The following is a 19,927-nucleotide window of genomic DNA, read 5'->3' as shown; positions in this document are numbered from 1 at the left end:
TGAAGCTCCAATTACACTCCCAGAGGGAGCTGGTTAATTGCACGTTAGTGGCTGCCAAGACCTGCTCCTCTAATAAAACAAGCTGTTGGTTCTTTATACCAATGAAGAAATATTCAGTGGAAGCTAGCCCTTTAGTCTGTGCACGTACAGAAGAAAACTCACCTGGAAATAGAAACAAACCAAAATTACATCGATCTTACCTCATGCGCTTTTGGAATTTGACAGGAAAAGAGATTGTACATTTCAGCAATAAAACAAGGAATAGTCAAACATTTTTGGGAGATTATAGCACACCTCACACTAAGGCCAGTGACTACCTGAGAATAAAATTGTTCCTGAAATGACATACTTTAATTGTAGCAATGAATAAAATCCAGGGTGACAGAAAACACTGCCTGCAAGTTACTTGATGTTACAGACATAAATGTGACAGTACTGACGAGGCACCTCTCAGAGATAAGATTGGCCAAGCACATTTGTGGGAACCTCTAACTATAAAAGTCCTCCAGGTCTCAAGGGCCATCACCGGAAGAAGCATTTCAAGTGAAGGTAGTTTTCACATTCTCAAAGAGGGTGTAAAGTATCTCTCTTGGTTTGATGATTCCAGAGGCCTCTGCGTAACACTGGGCCTGTCCTGATGAGAAAACCCTATGGCTAGGTCTACACTACCACCTATGTCAGCAAAACTTATGTTGCTCGGGGTGTGAACATTCCACCCCCATGAATGACGTGAGTTACACCGATATAAGTGCTAAGCACAGCGCTACGTTGTCAGGAGAGCTTCTCCTGCTAACACAGCTTATGCTGCTCGCGGGGGTGTTTTTTTAATGCTGACAGGAGATCGCTCCATAGGGTATCTTCACTAGACACTGCAGTAGCACAGTTGTATCGGTACAGCTGTGCCACTGCATCACTGTACATGTAGACATCTCCCCAATTTTTGTGCTGCAATCCTGATTTTTTGAGGGCAGGGCAGCTGTTCCTGAAACTTACAAACATCCCAGAAACATTTGGGGCGGACACAGGTGTCATGAAAAGCAAAGCCCCCATTCCACACATTTCAGCTGACTGTAGGCATTAGTGACAAGGTTGCTAGCATCAGGAGAAATCCCAGCTTTTGGTACAAAGAACTTAAACGACTGCTCGTCACAAAAGGCAGTTTCATTCAGCAACAAAAATCCACTCAGGGCATCCCCAACAAAACTGACTCCTTTCCACCGTGATCACATTCCTAAGCAAAAGGTGTGTGGGTATTTTTCAGGCTACCCCCAATCCAGCCCCTGGCTGCAGAAGTACTGGGAATCTGTGCATAGCTGCCCACTTTTACAAAAGTTTTGCAAGGGACATTTATCCAGATAAGACTAGAGGTCTGTCCTTGTGACCAAGATTTATTTTTGGACACCTTTGAAACTGTTAGAGCAACTGAAGTACAGAGACAATGTGGGTATGTCTACACTACGGGATTATTCCAATTTTACAGAAACCGGTATTTGGAAACAGATTATATAAATTTGAGTGCACGCGACCACACTAAGCACATTAATTCGGGTGTGCGTCCATATACCGAGGCTAGCATCGATTTCGAGTGTTGCACTGTGGGTAGCTATCCCATAGCTATCCCATAGTTCCTGCAGTCTCCCCCGCCCATTGGAATTCTGGGTTGAGATCCCAGTGCCTGATGGGGCAAAAAACATTGTCACTGGTGGTTCTGGGTACAGCCTCACCCCTCCCTCCGTGAAAGCAGCGGCAGACAACTGTTTCACGCCTTTTTTCCTGAGTGAACCGTGCAGACGCCATATCACGGCAAGCATGGAGCCTGCTCAGCTCAAGACAGCAATCGTGGACGTTGTAAACACCTCGCTCATTCTCGTGCAGTCTGAACCAGGACCTGCAAAACCAGGAGAGGAGGCGGCAGCTATGGTCACGAGAGTGATGAGGACATGGACACAGAATTCTCTCAAACCGCGGGCCCCGGCGCGTTGGAGATCATGCTGGTAATGGGGCAGGTTCTAGCCATTGAACGCCGATTTTGGGCCCAGGAAACAAGCACAGACTGGTGGGACCACATGGTGTTGCAGGTGTGGGACGATTCCCAGTGGCTGCGAAACTTTTGCATGCATAAGGACACTTTCATGGAACTTTGTGACTTGCTTTCCCCTGCCCTGAAGCGCCAGAATACAAAGATGAGAGCAGCCCTCACAGTTGAGAAGCGAGTGGCGATAGCCCTCTGGAAGCTTGCAACGCCAGACAGCTACTGGTTAGTCGGGAATCAATTTGGAGTGGGCAAATCTACTGTGGGAGCTGCTGTGATGCAAGTAGCCAAAGCAATCACTAAGCTGCTGCTACGAAAGGTAGTGACTCTGGGAAATGTGCAGGTCATAGTGGATGGCTTTGCTGCAATGGGATTCCCTAACTCTGATGGGGCGATAGATGGAACCCATATCCCTATCTTGGCACCGGAGCACCAGGGCACCCAGTACATAAACCACAAGGGGTACTTTTCAATGGTGCTGCAAGCACTGGTGGATCACAAGGGACGTTTCACCACCATCCACGTGGGATGGCCGGGAAGGGTTCATGACGCTCGCATCTTCAGGAACACTACTCTGTTTAAACGGCTGCAGCAAGGGAATTACTTCCCAGACCAGAAAATAACAGTTGGGGATGTTGAAATGCCTGTAGTTATCCTCAGGGACCCAGCCTACCCCTTGATGCCATGGCTCATGAAGCCATACACAGGCAGCCTGGACAGTGGTCAGGAGCTGTTCAACTACAGGCTGAGCAAGTGCAGAATGGTGGTAGAATGTGCATTTGGCCGTTTAAAGGGACGCTGGCGCACATTACTGACTCGCTCAGACCTCAGCCAAACCAATATCCCCATTGTTATTGCTGCTTTCTGTGTGCGCCACAATCTCTGTGAGAGTAAGAGGGAGACCTTTATGGCGAGGTGGGAGGCTGAGGCAAATCACCTGGCCGCTGATTACGCGCAGCCAGACACCAGGGCTATTAGAAGAGCACACCAGGAAGCGGTGCGCATCACAGAAGCTTTGAAAACCAGTTTCATCACTGGCCAGGTGCAGTGTGACTGTTGTGTTTGTTTCTCCTTGATGAAAACCCACCCTCCTTGATTGACTCATTCCCTGTAAGCAACCCACCCTCCCCCTTTGATTACAGCTTGCTTTCTAAGGAAATAAAGTCACTATCATTTAAAAATCATGTATTCTTTATTAATTGATTATAAAAAGAAGGAGAGAACTGACAAGGTAGCCTGGGTGGGGTTTGGGAGGAGGATAGGAGGGAAGGAAAAGGCCACTAAAATTTTTTCAAAATAATTACAGCCTTTTGGTTGGGCTGTCCACTGAGGTGGAGTGGGCAGGTGTCCGCAGCCTCCCCCACCCCCACGCGTTCTTACACGTCTGGTGGGTGAGGAGGCTAAGGAACATGGTGAGGGGGGAGGGTGGTAATACAGGGGCTGCAGCGGCACTCTGTGATCCTGCTGCCGTTCCTGAAGCTCCACCAGACGCCGGAGCATGTCAGTTTGATCACGCAGCAGCCTCAGCGTTGCATCCTGCCACCGCTGATCTTCCTGTTGCCACCTCTCATCTCGAGCGTCCCTCCGGTCCTCACGGTCGTCCCTCCTGTCCTCACGGTCACTGGCATCTTTCCTGTACTTTGATACCACGTCCTTCAGATGAGCTTTTTCATTGCGGGTCACTTTCATGATTTCCGAGAACATTTCATCTCACCTCTTTTTTTTCCGCCGCCTTATCTGAGATAGCCTTTGGGACGGAGCAGGGAGGCTTGAAAATTTTGCAGCTGCAGGAGGGAGGGAAGAATGGGAGAAAAGTATTTAAAAAGATACATTTTACAGAACAATGGTTACACTCTTTCACAGTGAACAACACTATTCACATTACATTGCACATGTGATTTCAGTACAAGGTTGCATTTTGCATCTTAATATTGAGTGCCTGCAGCTTTGGTGTTAGACATCACAGACGCAGGTCCGGGCAACAGAATTCGGCTTGCATGCGTCCATGGTAAGCCATTGTCTTTCGGTTTCTGCAGCCTTCATATATCCAGCGCCCTCCTTTCCCAAATACCAAGCAAAGCCCATTGAGTGCTGCTTCTTTCCTGTTAACGTGCAGCAGCAGAAACCAAACTCCCCCCCCATCCAATTCTCTGGGATGATCGCTTTACCCCTCCCCCCACCGCATGGCTGGTATCATGGAAGATCCTGCTAGCCACCACCCCACCCCACCGTGTGGCTGGTATCAGGTAAGATCCTGCAAGCCAAACGCGAAAACACTCAGCACCAATCACGCCCCACCCCACTTGGCTAACTGCAGGGAAGGATTTTTTTTTCAGCCACAGGCAAACAGCCCAGTAGGAATGGCCACCTCTGTCCTCTTAATTAAATTCCCGTATTTCAACCAGGTTACCATGCACGATATCGCTCTCCTGAGGATAACACAGTGAGATAAAAAACAGATGTTGCTTGAATGCCAGCAAACACCGGGACCATATGCTACTAGGCTTTGTCATGCAATGATACCAGATTACTTGCTACATGCATGGCGTGGTCAAGTGTCCTACCATGGAGGACGAAATAAGGCTGCGCTGCCCAGAAACCTTCTGCAAAGGCTTTTGGAGTACCTCCAGGAGAGCTTCATGGAGATGTCCCTGGAGGATTTCCACTCCATCCCCAGACACGTTAACAGACTTTTCCAGTAACTGTACTGGCCGTGAATGCATCCCAAGTCCTCAGGGCAAATTAATCATTAAAAAACGCTTGGTTTTAAACCATGTTTTATATTTACAAAGGTACACTCACCAGAGGTCCCTTCCATGGCTTCATTGTCTGGGATAATGGCTTGGGAGGGCTGGGAGGGTAATTCCGTCAGGCTGAGAAAAAGGTCCTGGCTGTTGGGGAGAATGGTGTGCTGTGTGCTCTTTGCAAGCTCGTCCTCCTCCTCCTCCTCATCTTCCTCATCCACAGAATCCTCAAGCATGGCTGAGATTACCCCTGCATCGGAATCCATGGACAGGGGTGGGGTAGTGGTGGCAGACCCCCTTAGAATTGCATGCAGCTCAGCGTAGAAGCGGCATGTTTGCAGCCCTGCCTCGGACCTTCCGTTTGCTTCTTTGGTTTTCTGGTAGGCTTGTCTGAGCTCCTTAACTTTCACACGGCACTGTACTGAGTCCCTGGTGTGACCTCTCTTCATCATGGCCTTGGAGATTTTTTCAAATGTTTTTTCATTTCATCTTTTGGAATGGAGTTCTGTTAGCACACAATCATCTCCCCATATAGCGATCAGATCCAGTACCTCCCATACAGTCCATGCTGGAGCTCTTTTTCGATTCTCAGACTGCATGCTTACCTGTGCTGATGAGCTCTGCGTGATCACCTGCGCTGATCAGCTCTCCACGCTGGGCAAACAGGAAATGAAATTCAAAAGTTCGCGGGGCTTTTCCTGTCTACCTGGCCAGTGCATCCGAGTTCAGATTGCTGTCCAGAGCAGTCACAATGGTGCACTGTGGGATAGCGCCCAGAGGCCAATACCGTCGATTTGTGGCTACACTAACCCAAATCCGACATGCAATACCGATTTCAGCGCTACTCCCCTCGTTGGGGAGGATTACAGATACCGGTATTAAGAGCCCTTTATATCGATATAAAGGGCTTTGTTGTGTGGACGGGTGCAGGGTTAATTCGGTTTAACGCTGCTCAATTCGGTATAAACGCGTAGTATAGACCAGGCCTGTGTGTGAATTTGCCATTGCACGTCATAAAATCTCTTGTTCAGGCAGACAGCTCTACAATCCTTCATTTTATGCTGGAATTATTAATCATCTCAATTTTTCTTGATCATGTGACAGAGCTGAGTGTACACTGCTAAAACCCTCACTATTATGGTTGAACCAGTTAAAAAAAATAAAAGGGGGGGCATGTCTGGAAATACCTGTTTACACTTATTTTCCATCTTAAGGCATTGAAAGGGCAACACTTAGTGCCAGGGCCAAACAATTAATTACTGAACAATCGATTTTAACAAAGAAAAAGAAAACAAAGAGCCTGTCTGCCACTACAAAACCAACTAGGCATGGTCACATATCATGGCTTGAGGATCCAAATACAATGTTGTTATGCTCCATCTCCACTACTACAGAGCCACCTTTTAGTCACGTTGACAGACAAGCACATTGTAAACGAGCCCCTCAAGATGGCAGGTTTGTAGTTGTAGATAGGCCCAAAGTGTATGACCAGAATGCTCACAAAAGTGAGAGACCAATAGTGCTGGCTGGAGACAAGTGCTTCATTTCACATTCCCTCCTCTTACACTGCTGTTCTCTCAGACATTTTTGCCATCTTCCTCCTAATACGCTCTCCCTGGCAGTTCCCTGCCTCTCCTCCTGAACGGGGTCCTGCTGCCCTCATTACACTTCTGCTCTCCCTGAACTGCCCACTTCCAGCTGCCATAAAACCTTCTGAGTCCAATATTCCTTCCCTGCCCCTAAAAAGGAGAACTCAAAACATTCTGTTCTGTTTGCTGTTTGAACAGCACTAGAGGAAAAACAGTGTCATTCTGTGTTGTTACTTCCATCAAGCCCTGCAGTATTGCCCTTTAATTCCATTTGTTGGGGGGCGGGGGGAGAAAATCATCTCCATGCAATTCTGTTAGGGTCCTTTAATCCCAGCCTTCCATACATAATGCTCTTCCAGTCTGCAGCCTCTTCAGAGCAACACTTTCCAAAAATGCAAGATTATGCTGTAGTTTAGTTATGTGGATACACTTACCATAAAATACACCTGGGGAGGAAAAAGCTTACTGACCTTTCGAGCCGCATACTATCTTCAGAAGTCTGGGGCACCTGCCAGGGCTCAGGGCTTCAGCCCTGTGGCGAGGTGGTGGGGCTAGGGGCTTTTGCCCTGCAGGGTCAAGGGGCTTCAGTGGGGCACACCTGCCAGGGCACAAGACTTCAGCCCATCTCCTGCTGAAGCTCCAAGCCCTGGCAGGCACCTCCTGCAGAGCTAAAGCCACAAGACCCCCCTGGCCCTGCCTGCTGGGCAGAAGTTTCTAGCCGCACCACTCCACTGCAGGGCAGAATCCCTGAGCCCCCACAAACAGGCTGGTAGGCAAAGAAAGGGGTGGGGGGGGGGGGGAGACTCCAAGAGCCGCATTTTAAACTATAAAAGAACCACATGCAGCTCATGAGCCATGGTTTGGCCACCCCTGAACTAGACTGAGAAGCCACCAAACTTGTTGCAAGGTTTCCCAGATGTTAAAAAGTGTAATTTAGTAAACCACTGTAGTCTAAAAAGCCCCTTACTGTACAGTCACCTCATGCAGTGTGTTATTTCCACTCTATAACAGATGGAGTCACCGGGTCAGATTCTGGCCTCTACTCCAGCATATATAAGGGCTGTAAAATAACTGCAGCTCCTTTACATGGCATGTGCCATCCAGTTTGTCTGGGAAACATGGGCAGTGTTGAAACCTCCTCAAGTGGAATGGGTACTCACAGAAGCAGAAGATATCAAAGTCCTTAGACAATGGCGTTATTGTATCATCTCACAAACAGCAGCAAAAATGTTTGTTGTGAGCTCTTTTTGAGCCTTTACTCTCTCAGTTGTGTTGATTTCCATAGCTGTTTATGTATTTTTATGTTTGTACATGTAACTGACCGTGTTGTTGGCAGCCTCTTGTGTCCCTGGGGTTGGGCCCATTGGTTGATGACCCTTCTCCCTAAGGATGAAAACCACCTGCTGGGGACTTGAGCACACTCCCTCTGTCTCTCCCCTCAGTAGCTCTATCTCCTTGTGCTGCTCTGAAAAATTGTAATGTGTTTGGTTGTCTTTGTCTTTTTTGAGTCCCTGGCGTTTCTGCTGAGACTGTAAATACAGATGCCACATGATCATGATTATATGGATGGTTGTCAACTGGGAACTAGACAGACCAAGTTTAACATTGATCACTATGTAGTGATCAGACAGTAATGACTTTGGGTCATATGACCCCAGGCTTGATTTCAATGGGGAATCTAGAAGTGGTCACCCAGTTTTAATCTGCTCATTCACTGCCCCATTTGTGGGTTTGAAAACAATTTAGAATGTGAGCTACTTGAGGCAGGGACCTTATTTGCACCTTTTATTTAGAAGTATTTTATGACTAGCAACATTTGAGAACCTCCACCCAGCTCACCACCACCAAACTGAATGGGTTCAAGGAACTGGGAATAGCTAACAAGGTTTTCTCCTTGTGATATCACCTGTTCTACTTGAGTTCCATATCAGAAGCAATGGAAAGTAATTTCCATCTGATGACAATAGGGCATTTGTATGAAATGAGCAAGTGATCTCACGGTCTGCCTTCTAACAGAAAAGTGTCCATCTCAAAAATACTGTCAGCACAACTAACACCCTTCTGCTGGCTCAGAATTAAGGGCCAGGTCCTGCTCCAATTGACCTCTTATAGAATTTAGTAGGTGCAAAGATGTGGTTTTAAATTGCTTGGTGAGAAATCAGGCACACTGACAAGGCAGGTTGTATGGGAAGTTCTGTCTTGTGGAACACAGGATGGTAGTCCCCAGAACGGTCACTAACACTACATTGACTAATAAAAGCCCAGTTGGCTTCCCTTTGAAGAGGATCACACCCCGTTCACAATCATTCATGAATACAAGACAAAGTTAGATGGGATGTTCCAACAATATTTTATTTAAGAGTATACAATATGGCAGCATTAAGATTAAAGCAAAAAACAAGACATATGTATAACTGATTTACATAATTCCTAAAACAGACCCACTAACAAGAGGAGCCAATTATGTTGGTGACAGAATGGTAAACTTGGTGACCATCTTTCTTTAGTGCCCATACCTGAAAATACAAACATTTGTTATGTTACCATGCTTGTTATTTTTATATTGAATACCAATGTTGATTTTTTGGCACCAGCTTTACTCTCATGATAACATTTAATCCAATTAACATGCAACATACAAATATATATTTCAACCTCAGCAGAAACAGCAAAAAGCAAAAGGTACCTATTTAACTTTTTCCTTAAATCTCCAGACATTAGTGATTAATTGGGGGAGACTAAACAGCTCATCATTTCATGGACTTGTGACCCTATCATCCTAATCCTTTGCCCAAACTCCACTTCTCAGGTCTGTCCTTGGTGTAGAGAGGCTGGAGCATGTCATTACCCCTTATACATTACTAGGCATGTGTAAAATGTAAGCCAGTTCATGTCTCATACTGGTACCTAGGCATCTTAGTCACTAGCCAAACAGAATAGCTGCCCCATGGGTCCAGCTTTCAATTATGGCTGCCTTAAGATGTTCAAATCCTGCACTTTGGTACTGAAGTTGTCACAGAAGCAGCCATTTACACAACTGCGTGCCAATTAATGCCCAAATATGGGACTGAGAAATTTTAACACTCCTGCTTTAGAAGTCAGGACTCAGTTTAAAGAGAATGCTCTTTTTAAAAAATCAGTGTGAATCTGTAGCTAGCAAAGTAAGTGGTTAATGGATAAAGGATTCAGTTAAACCAGGCACAGAGTGGGGCAGGTGCTAAGTAAGCTTCTTGATACCATTTTCAGCTTACTTCATCTCAAACCCAATCTGTACCCCCACATAAATAGGTCAATGCCCCTCAATTCTAATCAGCAGCTTCTCTGGCTATTCTAATGATGGGTCTTTTAGGCAAGGCTATCAGTCTGGCTCATTTACTTGGTGGTTGTGCACCGCAAGCAAACGTCCACCAAGCCAAGACAGCTAAGTTAGTTTTCTTCATCTGTAACCTTAATAGGGTTTTAAAACAAAACTCAACAATGCAAGGTCAGAGTGACCTGATGCATTTTTTGGCATCTTGACAAACACAATACCCAGGTTTTGGAGCAATGGATTTAACCCAGGTTAGTTTCTGAACCCAAGTCACTCATGTGGGGCTCTGCTATCAGTGAATTTCACTTCTCTATGCTCTCTAGAGAAAATGCTGATGTAGAGCTCCAATTTATAACTGCTCTCACTTACACCAGGACTATCTGGACACCCTTCAGAGCCCATCAACTCTGTTAGCAAAGATCGCTGTACAGTGCCACAGAAAACTCCTCCCAATAGGAACAGAGTATGCTCCCAGACCCAGAAATGAGAAAGATACATGGGTGCTCTATCAGCAAGATCTAGCAGAGATTAACAATGCCTAGCACTCATCACGAGAGCCAATGGGTGGCCATAACATGTTCCATGTTGGGAAAGGCACAGGATACCTACTTTTGGAACTCCCATTCTCTGTTATCCAGCGGACACACCTGGCGAGTCTTAAGCCAACGAGAGATGCAGTGAAAGTGGAAAGCATGCTGAAAGGGAAGGTCCCAGTTACACAGTTTCATAGTTAACTGGATCAAACAATTTGGGTCTCTCTTTTCAATACAGAAACAAACCCTTTGGTCAACAAAACTGACCCTTCACATAGGCTTGCACATCAAGAGAAATCTGTGTGTGGGCATCCAAGTAACATTTTGTTTTCTGATGGTGGGACAACTCCCAGCTATGAGCCTGTCCCTTGAATATTCAGAGATAATCACATCTCAAAATTAAATTCCTACAATATTGCCAAGCAACAAGGTACAGAGGTATCTCTAGCCTTCACCTCTTCCTTTTCTGTATTCTCTTTTTCCCAACCTGTCTTGTTGTACACATTCCCAACCCTAATTTTTCCATTTTCCTCTTCCCTTCTTCTAGTCATCTCTCAATGTTCCAGTAAGCATCCAGGGTTTGAAAATTCTTTCCTAGTAAATAACTATGAGACCGTCTTAATGGATTAGCTGACTTTGTCTATTCTGATTTTGAGTAATAGAAAAGAAGGGACCTAATTTTTTTGTAATAGCTGGTTAGTGAAAGCAGTTTGCCTTACATTGCAGACACCCCATGCGACAGTACACTCTTCAGAGGTAGCCGATGCCTGGTTAGCTTGACATTCTATACCTGTAGAAAAAGATTAAACACATTCAGAAGTGGGACCCTTTCTACTTGTAACATCAAACAGTCCTCTTTACTACAGTAAACGTGGAAAAATACCCAAGCTCGTTGTTTTGTTGGAGTTATTACAAAGAAACAAAGTGTCGGAAATCACTGGGTTTAAGTAAGATTTTTCCAAATGGGGGGGAGGGACTAATCAGTCTTTATTAATGAAGAGTTTTTTCTGTCCACTTTTAGATTTGGGGGGGGGGGGGGAGGAAACTGTGTAGGAGTACCTATATCATCTGCCAGTGAAATGTGTCTGCTTGCCAAAGTGTAAAGATAAATATTTCTAATTTGGTCATACCAAAGTCTGTTTGACTTTTGAAGGGTTTTTATTTTTGTTAATTATTATTATGGGTTATTGTATCGAAATTGTGAGGAAAGATTTAGTTAAGAGGAAGATCTGCTATTCAAGATTCTCTATCTAGGACTGCCCTCTCCCCCTTGTTCAAGGTATTTGGTTTGTAATGATCAGTACTTGTGCAAACTTATTCATGTAGCACAGAGCTTGGCCACATCTTTCATGAAAAGATGTGACTGTGGAAAGTCTTAGGTTCAAAATCTAGGCCATCTCATGAGAAATTCAGAAGAACCAAACACCTGGCTTCTTGTTGCTGACTTTTCAATCTTGACACCAATGGAACTGTGTCCAAATTCTTTAGTAGCTCAAGAAGGTGGAAGGCATTCAGGAAGCTGACAGAGCTTCTGTTACTTTGGAGAATGGCTCACTGGTTTGGAATTTGTCATTTCAATGCCCAGACTCAGTCTTCTATAGTTTGGATTGGGAAGCAGGAGGACATTCTAGGACAGGAACAGAGAAGGCTGCAACAACTTTCCTTGGCCAATTTGTGGGGGGGGGCACATTTAAAAAACAATAATATTTTAATCAAAGTCACTCTTCCTAGGAGCAGAAGGGGGAACCACAGACTTTATTCGGTCATCTATGAGCCAGTGTCCATTCCTAGTAATCTTTGGCCTGCTTTCTTCATGTAGAAGAGTCTTGCCTTTGCATTTCCTGCTTGATACTAATAAGTCAACCTAGGGATAATGTAGGTGCTTGGATATCAGCTAGTCTACTTCTTGGGGGTTGGGGACCATTCCAGATAGCCTGTTGATGCAGTGTCTCCATAAGACCTCCTTATGTTGGGGAATCTGACAGAATCCATCCTGAATTTTATCTTCTTAGTGGAACAGTTTAGTCTCTCAAGGTCTAAGATGGCTGAGATTCCACAAGATCTTTTCTTACTATGGATACTGAATAGATCTCTAAGCACCTAAAGCTCAATCACCCATAGTTATAGGAGGTGAGAAATTACCTTCAGGATGATTGTATGCCAATTTCTCCAGCCTGAAAAATGAAGTGAAGGTATATGGAAGAGCCTGATGCTCCACAGAGCATCTGAATTGCACAATCACCCATACATCTCTCCAAAATCAACTGGAACCTACGCTCTGAGAAGTAGGATTCTTGCCCTAACCCTATTTCTGCATGGAGGTAAGATGGCTCTAGTCATATTTACTCTTTGGTCTGTACTAGATTCCCTCAGACATTCCAGAGGTAATACCTAGACCCAGAACATGAGTCATCCCTTCTCTGCTACCTTTGCTAGGGGTAAGGATTAAAAGAACTTCTGCTCCTTCCCAGACTTTGAAAAGGAAGGAGAAAATGTTTTGGTATGTCCATAGTATTGGGTATAACCCATCAAGCTTCTCTCTCAACATATTCCACCTGATAATTCTGAGGCACATAGGATTTACTTTGAATAGTTATCCATTTGTCCAGGACTTAAACCAAAGTTTGCACCTGCCCACTAAATTAGCTATCATAGCTCTGTGTGTCCCTCCCCAGCCCGAGTCCATAGTTCCATCGACACAAGCACAGTATAAAGATTTATTTTATTTGTTGTCATTTGTGGCAAACTCTTCCTTAGTGTTGGATAGGAGATATTTATCCTTGGTTTTAGCCTGTCTGTCTTGTTTTGCTGGCTTGATCTTGATGGCCTCTTTCTTCTTCTTTGCCATTTCAAATATTTCTAGGGGAAAGAATCTATCCTGCTTCTCTGGCTTGGGGTTATGATCTTTTGCTCCTGAGGAGAAGTCAGAACTTGTGGAAGGTGATTAGGATCTAGAACACTTTTGCCATTTTGAGGTGATCATGGTCATCTACAAAGTTCTGTCTCAGCTGGTGCTCTGGCTCAGGTTAATCTGTAGGGATGTGTATGTTTTGAGCTCTGGTGGTCCGCATCATTCAGTATTAGAATTGGAGAGGAAGCATAGGGGAAAGCTTCCCTGAGTGTCCAGATCTTCCTCTTGGAAATAAGATGGGCCAAACAGGACATCAGATTCCTTGGCAAATAAAATTACTCACTTTAAAAAACGGAAGTAGGATCCTGGTGCTTTTTCCTTTAGAGGGAGACTGGTGTTGAAAGGAGTTTTGGACTTATTCCTGAAGAACTGTTGATCAGCAAGTATGGTCCATATTGCAGAGTCTCAAACACTTAAGAGGGCAGACCGCTTGAAAAGACATCTCTGGAGGAGCCCAAGCTGGTGTTGGTGGATCAAAGGCCCCCAAACTAGCCATCCAGACTGAACTCCTTCCCTAATAGGGCAAGTCTTGGCAGTCTGGAGGCAATCATAGACATACTCCCATTCTTTAGCTCCCAAGGCAGCATCCTTGGATCACCTCTTGACCTTCTGCTTCTCCACGTATTCAGCTCCACCATGACAGACAAGGAGTTAACAAAGGGAGAGAAGGCACTCCAAGGGTGGCTTCTTTCAGGGAATGAACCCTGAAAATCCCCCCCCCCCCCAAAAAAAGCAGGAGAGATATTTGCTGGCTGCTGCCCCAAATTAAACAATAAAAGCAGAGATTATAGTAGATAACCTGAAAGTGCTTAACCACGTCTCTCTGCTAGTGGCAGAGAATCTGAAGTGAAGGCAGAAGGGGTGTGGCAGAGACCTGGAGTCTTGTGGACAAGCATGAGCTATTTGTAGTATTTGAAAGTGCAGCCCAAATGTCTTCCACTAGGACAGTGGTCAGGATCCCACAGTAAACATGTATTTCAGCATTTCTCCATTAAGAGCCCAGCTTTTGTTTCCCACACTATTTTGGCAGCCTTCAGTATTTTAATATGGAAAGAGAAGTAACCTAAGATTCAATTTTCTCCCTAATAGTTGCTGACAGAAAATAAGGCATGGTTCTCCCTTATTTGCAGCTATATTAATGGGCCTCCAAATAAATACGTGTTAAGGTGTGGCTACCCAGGAGACTTAAAAAAAAAGAGTGGCTTCTTTTTGAGCAACAGTATTGTGAAAATACACACTACATGGTATTCTCTTTCCTCCCTGCAAAGTTGACTTCTAGAACTATTCATGACTTCAGCTACTGTACTGTATCAGAAGTCAGACATGGAAGAAACAATCAAGTCAACTAATCAGCTTACTGCTAGTGCAGATCTGTTTCCTACAAAGTTTTCTAGGGCTTCCCCAGTCCAGTTTTTTAAATTTGGCACAGGAAGGGATTCCACTATGCTCTTTGGAAGACTATTCCAGTACTTTATAGATTTCTACTGGGTTTCTCAATACACCTCTACCTCGATATAACGCTGTTTTAGGTGAAACTGTGTTATATTGAACTTGCTTTGATTCACGGTCGCAGCCCGCCCCTCAGAGCACTGCTTTACTGCATTATATCCAAATTCGTGTTCTATCGGGTGGTGTTATATCGAGGTAGCAGTATATTTAGCCTCATTCTTCTGCTCAATGTCATATGATCACTTCTAGTTCTAATCCTTTCTACCATATTTCCTTCCTCCGTTAATGTTTACACCCTCCAAATATTTGTAGACAGTTATGTTCCAGGCTTAGTTAACACATAGTCAAGCTATTCACAATTAGTTTTTAGTCTTCTCAAATTAATCCCTTCAACACCTTAATCATTGTGTCTCTTCTCTGGACTCAGTCCTGTTTGTATATATATTTGTGGTTATGAGATGGCCAAACCCAATACAGTATTGCAGGTGCAGCGTCATCAGAGCTGCACAGAGAGAGGCTTCTTTAATAGCTCAGTGTATGCAGCCCAAGACTGCACTAGTCTTTTTTGCTAGTATATTACATTGCAAATTCGTTATAGGAGGAAGCTGGTAATACTGCATATAATAAGAAATGTCAGGCAATATGAATGATATTTTCAGTTGCCTATAAACTTTGCCAAACCTTACTATTTAAGCTGAAATTTTACATGACAGGGGACTACATCTGGGTGATTTCTCTCTCATTGGGGGAAGGAGGGGGCTACTTTTATATTACGAGATTAAAGATATTGAACAAAGCAAGACCAGCCTCAGAAAAGTGTTCTCATACACCTAGAGTATGCCAAATATTTCTTTGTCCATCTATACTAAGGCAAGGGTGAGCAGTTATATTTTGTGCCTCTGGTACCACTCTCAATTTTGAGAATCTGTTTTTGTACCCATTTTGTAACTCTTTGCAGAATTGATATCAGTGACTGATCTGTGTGTGCATGTACACTTCAAGTTTGAAATTTTCAAAACTGAACTCCAGTTTAATACCCTTCATATGGAGTAAGTGTTTTGATGTTTATTTGTAAAATTAAGCTTATTGTAAGTGTTCCCAGATAAAGCAGAGCAGACATTTAAGGGTAACGTTTGTATTGTTCAAGTATTTATGATTGTTTGGTTTGTCTATTCTATAACAAAACAATCCATGTGCCTCTGGAGAGCCACCACACGATTCCAGTATCAGAGGGGTAGCCGTGTTAGTCTGGATCTGTAAAAGCAGCAAAGAGTCTTGTGGCACCTTATAGACTAACAGATGTTTTGGAGCATGAGCTTTCGTGGGTGAATCCAACGAATGCATCCAACGAAGTGGGTATTCACCCACGAAAGCTCATGCTCCAAAACATCTGTTAGTCTACAAGGTGCCACAAGACTCTTTGCTGCTTTCACACAATTCCAGATTATAATACCCAGCATGAGGTAGCTAATGCTATCTTCTGTGGAGTGATATCAACTGAAGTTAGTGGTCTGATTGGACTCTTGGTGTGTCAGTAATTGTAGAAGTATTGTGTGTCACAATCTTCACTGGTTTAATGAAACAATCAATAGTCAATTTGGGTTTTCCAATTAGTTCAGTTTATGCATGATTCCTGCCCCCAAATAATCTCACCTCTCCTTTGGCCCCTCATCATTACTCCACCTTGCCACACTTCTTTCCAAATCCCTGCCCAGCCAACATTGGCTCCTGTGTAGCAGCATGATACCAATTCCTCAATTTGTCCCTCTTTTAAAGTGGGGGGAAAGGGAAATGTGGTGGTGAAGAAGGTAAGAGATTGAATCCTAGCCTTTAGACATTACCAAAACACAGGCTTGCTATTTCGGGCTTTGAAAAGAATCTCACTTTAAGAGGTGATTTTGGCTGTGCATCACATCTGTGAGGGAACTGCCATGTCTGAATAGTCATAGTGCCTGTAATTTCCCCCCATTCCATTTACTTACACAGATCCATGATATGGTTCCTGCAAATGGCACAGTTATCAACCACAATGTCCCAGGCCCAGAGAGCTACTGCATTCCACTACAAAGAGAAAGAACAACACATTTTCTGTTGAATTTACAGTATCTGTCAGATGATTCCTTGGCCCTCCTTCCCTGCTGCACTATTCCTGAGATCCCAGCTCTTTAGAGCACAGATGAGGAGATATCCTTGAAAACCCACCACCACCACTCTGGAACAGGTAGAGTTGCTTGGGAGTAATCAGACACTACTGAATCCACCCCAAGACCCAAGCACTTCCTGCCAACCCAGGAAACAAGAGGAATTTATTATAGAAGAAATAGACATATAAAACAGACTCTTAGTAAGGAAAGAGGTTTATTTACCTGCATAAGCCAGTCACTCTTAAACAGAAGTCCCTTATTTTTATTAAAACAAATGCACCTGTTCGTATTTCTGTTCAAGAGACCTGAATCACATATTCAGGTGGGTCTTTTGCTCCCCGAGCCATATCCTTAGGACTGGTGGAATGGATGGAAAGTGTGCACCTTACTGGAAGTCCAATCCAGATGTCCTTGACAAAATAACCACTACCACTATTGGCAGTAGCCCTACCAATAAGTCACTACTGCGGAACGGAACCAATTACTTGAGACAGTTTATATGCTACCCTGCACTGAAGTCCCTTATTTCAAACACAATGGGAGCTAGCATAAAGGACTGCAGGGCACATCTGAGGATCCAATATGGGTGTCTGAATACATGGTTTGGGGGTGGGGGGTGCTGAGAATCCTTCAATTCTCACCTTTTAAGAAGTGCCCCCCCACCCAAAGGGACTCTGGCTTCCATGATCACAAAAGCCTACAAGAAGAGGGTCTGCTATGCATTTAAAGTGACAATATTTGAAAAAAAAAATCAACACAGGATTGGAACTCTTAGCCAAATGATACATAATCATAACAAAGTGCATCCCGTCCCCTTCTCTGCCCCGCAGAAAGATTAAATTAGAAGACACTTCAGAATTACACAGGATACCAGAACTTGCTTGCCTGACACTGTGGGGAGCAACTCTAATTTATATTACTGCAATATAATCAGTCTAGAGATTATTGTCTAACTCCCTTTCCAGTAAGTGACTGTTCACAGTATATATTTTCCTGTATATAAGCAAATCAAGTGATGTTTCCAGCACTTCCTCAGAGTCCATCCTACCAACAAATGTCACCATTAAGAAGTGTTTCCTGATACTTGTCCTAAATTTCTCCTTACTTGCTCATTATATCTCTTTGTACAACATACTTTCCTTCCCCTCTCAGTGTTTTCATGGTGCATAAACTGCAGGCCCAGATTTTTGACCACAGCTACCATTAAAATGTTTTTCTAAACTGAGAAGTAACAATGTAAGCTTGTAAAAGCTTTCTAACTCAGGAGAGCTGACGTATCCAAGTCACAGCTATTAAATTTAGAGATAAAAGTCAGGATTTTATTGCTTATTTTACTTCTGTTAGGTCAGTAAAGCTAATATAGCTACAGGGGAAGGAAGATGATGATCCAATCAACTACGCTATAGTTAGAGTCTTCAGTTCTGGTGATGTTATATCCATGCCCACTAGGCAAGGCTAGAGTAACCAACAGGCCTGTGACTAGGAGCTCTGACATCATGTGTTGCCAGAGGAGGGCATGTAGGACAAGCTTCACTCAGCATGAGCCAGTCTGACCCACAATCAAACTCTTACATACACTACTGGCATGGGGCAGCCACTATTGCTGTCACTCAGGTGGTCAAAGGGAGGTTATGAGAGGTCCTGATCACCCTTTTCACTTTTGCCTAGTGGAGGTCTCCATGGGCAAACTTCTCACTGGGTTGAGAGGAGAAGCCTCATCTCGCAGGGCCGGCTCCTGGGCTGCCAGCCCACTCCTGGCTCCTTGACCCTGCGTTTTGGGGTTTGAATGACAGGAGGAAATGAGACAAGACGTCCTTCCTCCTGGATGGGCCCCAGCCAGCTTCGAGGCAGAGTCCGGGGTGGGGAAGAGGAGCCAAGGCCACTGGCAGAGGAGCAGGAGCGCTGTCCGGGGACCCCTGCGCCACCCCTTAGGCTAGATCAGCCAGTCAGCAGACCCACCCAGGCGAGGGCTCCCACGTCCTGACATCACCAAATTCAGCGGCAGCGAGGCCCCGTCACGGGTGGCTCTGTGTTGGGGCAGAGCCACACCAGAGACCCCAGGCAGCCGGCACGCAGCCGTGTCCCCCCGGCCAAGCCCCGCAGCATCGCCCTGACAGAGGCGGCGGAGCCGAAGCGTCGCCCCGCCCCATCCGTCCCCACTTGCCACCGCCCAGGCCCCTGTAAGAGAGCGGGCGCCTCCCCGACACAGTCCCGCCCCTCCCCGCACGCCGCTGTCACCCGGCAACAACAGCGCGGCTGATTGGCTCCTCCATCCCCCACGTACAGCGACCCCGCCTCAGCCATTGGCCCCAAACTTCGCCAGAAACCCAGAGCCCCGCCCCCGCCCGAGTAGTGCGGAACCGGAGACCCGGCCCCTGAAGAGAACAAAACCCGCCCCCTCCTCGCCCCGCGGTGACCGGCCCGTTCGCCCCCCCCCGCAGCGGTTAGGGTGGCGCGCTCCCGAGACCGGACCTTCTTCACTTCGAAGCGCTTCTTGCTGGCGCTGCTGTTGGCGCCGCTCGGGGTGTCCACATCCATCGCTGCCGCCATTTTGAATACACGATTCCAGGTCCCCTTAGTGCGCGTGCGCGGGGCTGGGGACGAAGACTCGCGACAGCCTCCCTTTTCCCTTCTCCTCGCCCGTCCCCTCCCGCAAACAGGTGCGTGCGGAAGGGGGATAAGAGCGATGAAGCGTCACATGACACGGGTCTCTTAAAGGCGCGGGCCAGGGCGGAGCCCAGCGTCAGCCTCCCCCGCCCTCATGACAGAATTGCGCAACCCAATGGGGGGAGGGGCTGGGCCCGGCAGCTGCAGCATTTAAAGGGAAACGCGAGACTTCGCTCCCGAGCGCCGGAGTCCTGCTGGGGGGCGAGCCCCGCCCCGCCCGCGCGGCCCCGTCAGTCCGGGCGCGCGCGCAGCGCCTAGTCCGCAGCCTTGGCCTGAGGCCGCGAGGTGCGCGAAGCCCGGGCGCGCTGCGGGCCTCGCTCGCCCCAGTGTCTCGGGCTGGAAGCGGCCCGGGCTTCATGCGGCAGGGCAGGGCCCCGCGTGGCGGCCCCGCGCCGCTAGACTCGGGCTGGGCCGGCCGCATACGGGAGGCTGTTTGCTGCTCTCAGCGCCATGGCCGTGACCCCAGGGACCGACTGGGGCAGCCACAGGCAGGACTTGGCCCGGTGCCTCCACCTACAGAAATCCAAACTAAGTGTCTCCTTCCAAAC

General features: G+C 46.1%; 1 protein-coding gene across 1 annotated transcript; it reads right to left on the bottom strand.

The window, feature by feature from the left end:
- Positions 1–8,694: 8,694 nt before the first annotated feature.
- Positions 8,695–19,383, bottom strand: LOC120381008 (E3 ubiquitin-protein ligase RBX1). The gene is made up of 5 exons (XM_039499017.1): positions 19,185–19,383; positions 16,551–16,629; positions 10,928–10,998; positions 10,285–10,370; positions 8,695–8,881 (listed from the first exon to the last, which is right to left on the bottom strand). The coding sequence occupies exons 1-5, from the start codon at positions 19,260–19,262 to the stop codon at positions 8,869–8,871; spliced, it is 327 nt and encodes a 108-aa protein (XP_039354951.1). The 5' UTR covers positions 19,263–19,383; the 3' UTR covers positions 8,695–8,868.
- Between the last annotated feature and the right edge of the window lie 544 nt (positions 19,384–19,927).

Source organism: Mauremys reevesii, linkage group 1 (assembly GCF_016161935.1).
Source record: "Mauremys reevesii isolate NIE-2019 linkage group 1, ASM1616193v1, whole genome shotgun sequence".
Lineage (NCBI taxonomy): Eukaryota > Metazoa > Chordata > Testudines > Geoemydidae > Mauremys > Mauremys reevesii.
Note: the sequence above shows the minus strand (reverse complement) of the source record. Positions and strands in the feature narration are given on the sequence as shown.

What these genes read in the sequence shown, in the direction of transcription:
- LOC120381008 (XM_039499017.1), bottom strand. Translation starts at nt 19,262, where the DNA reads ATGGCGGCAGCGATGGATGTGGACACCCCGAGCGGCGCCAACAGCAGC. An exon ending in AGCGCTTCGAAGTGAAGAAG is followed by an intron (nt 16,630 to 19,184) that starts GTCCGGTCTCGG and finishes TTCTCTTTGTAG; the next exon opens with TGGAATGCAGTAGCTCTCTG. An exon ending in TCGCATGGGGTGTCTGCAAT is followed by an intron (nt 10,371 to 10,927) that starts GTAAGGCAAACT and finishes CTTCCCTTTCAG; the next exon opens with CATGCTTTCCACTTTCACTG.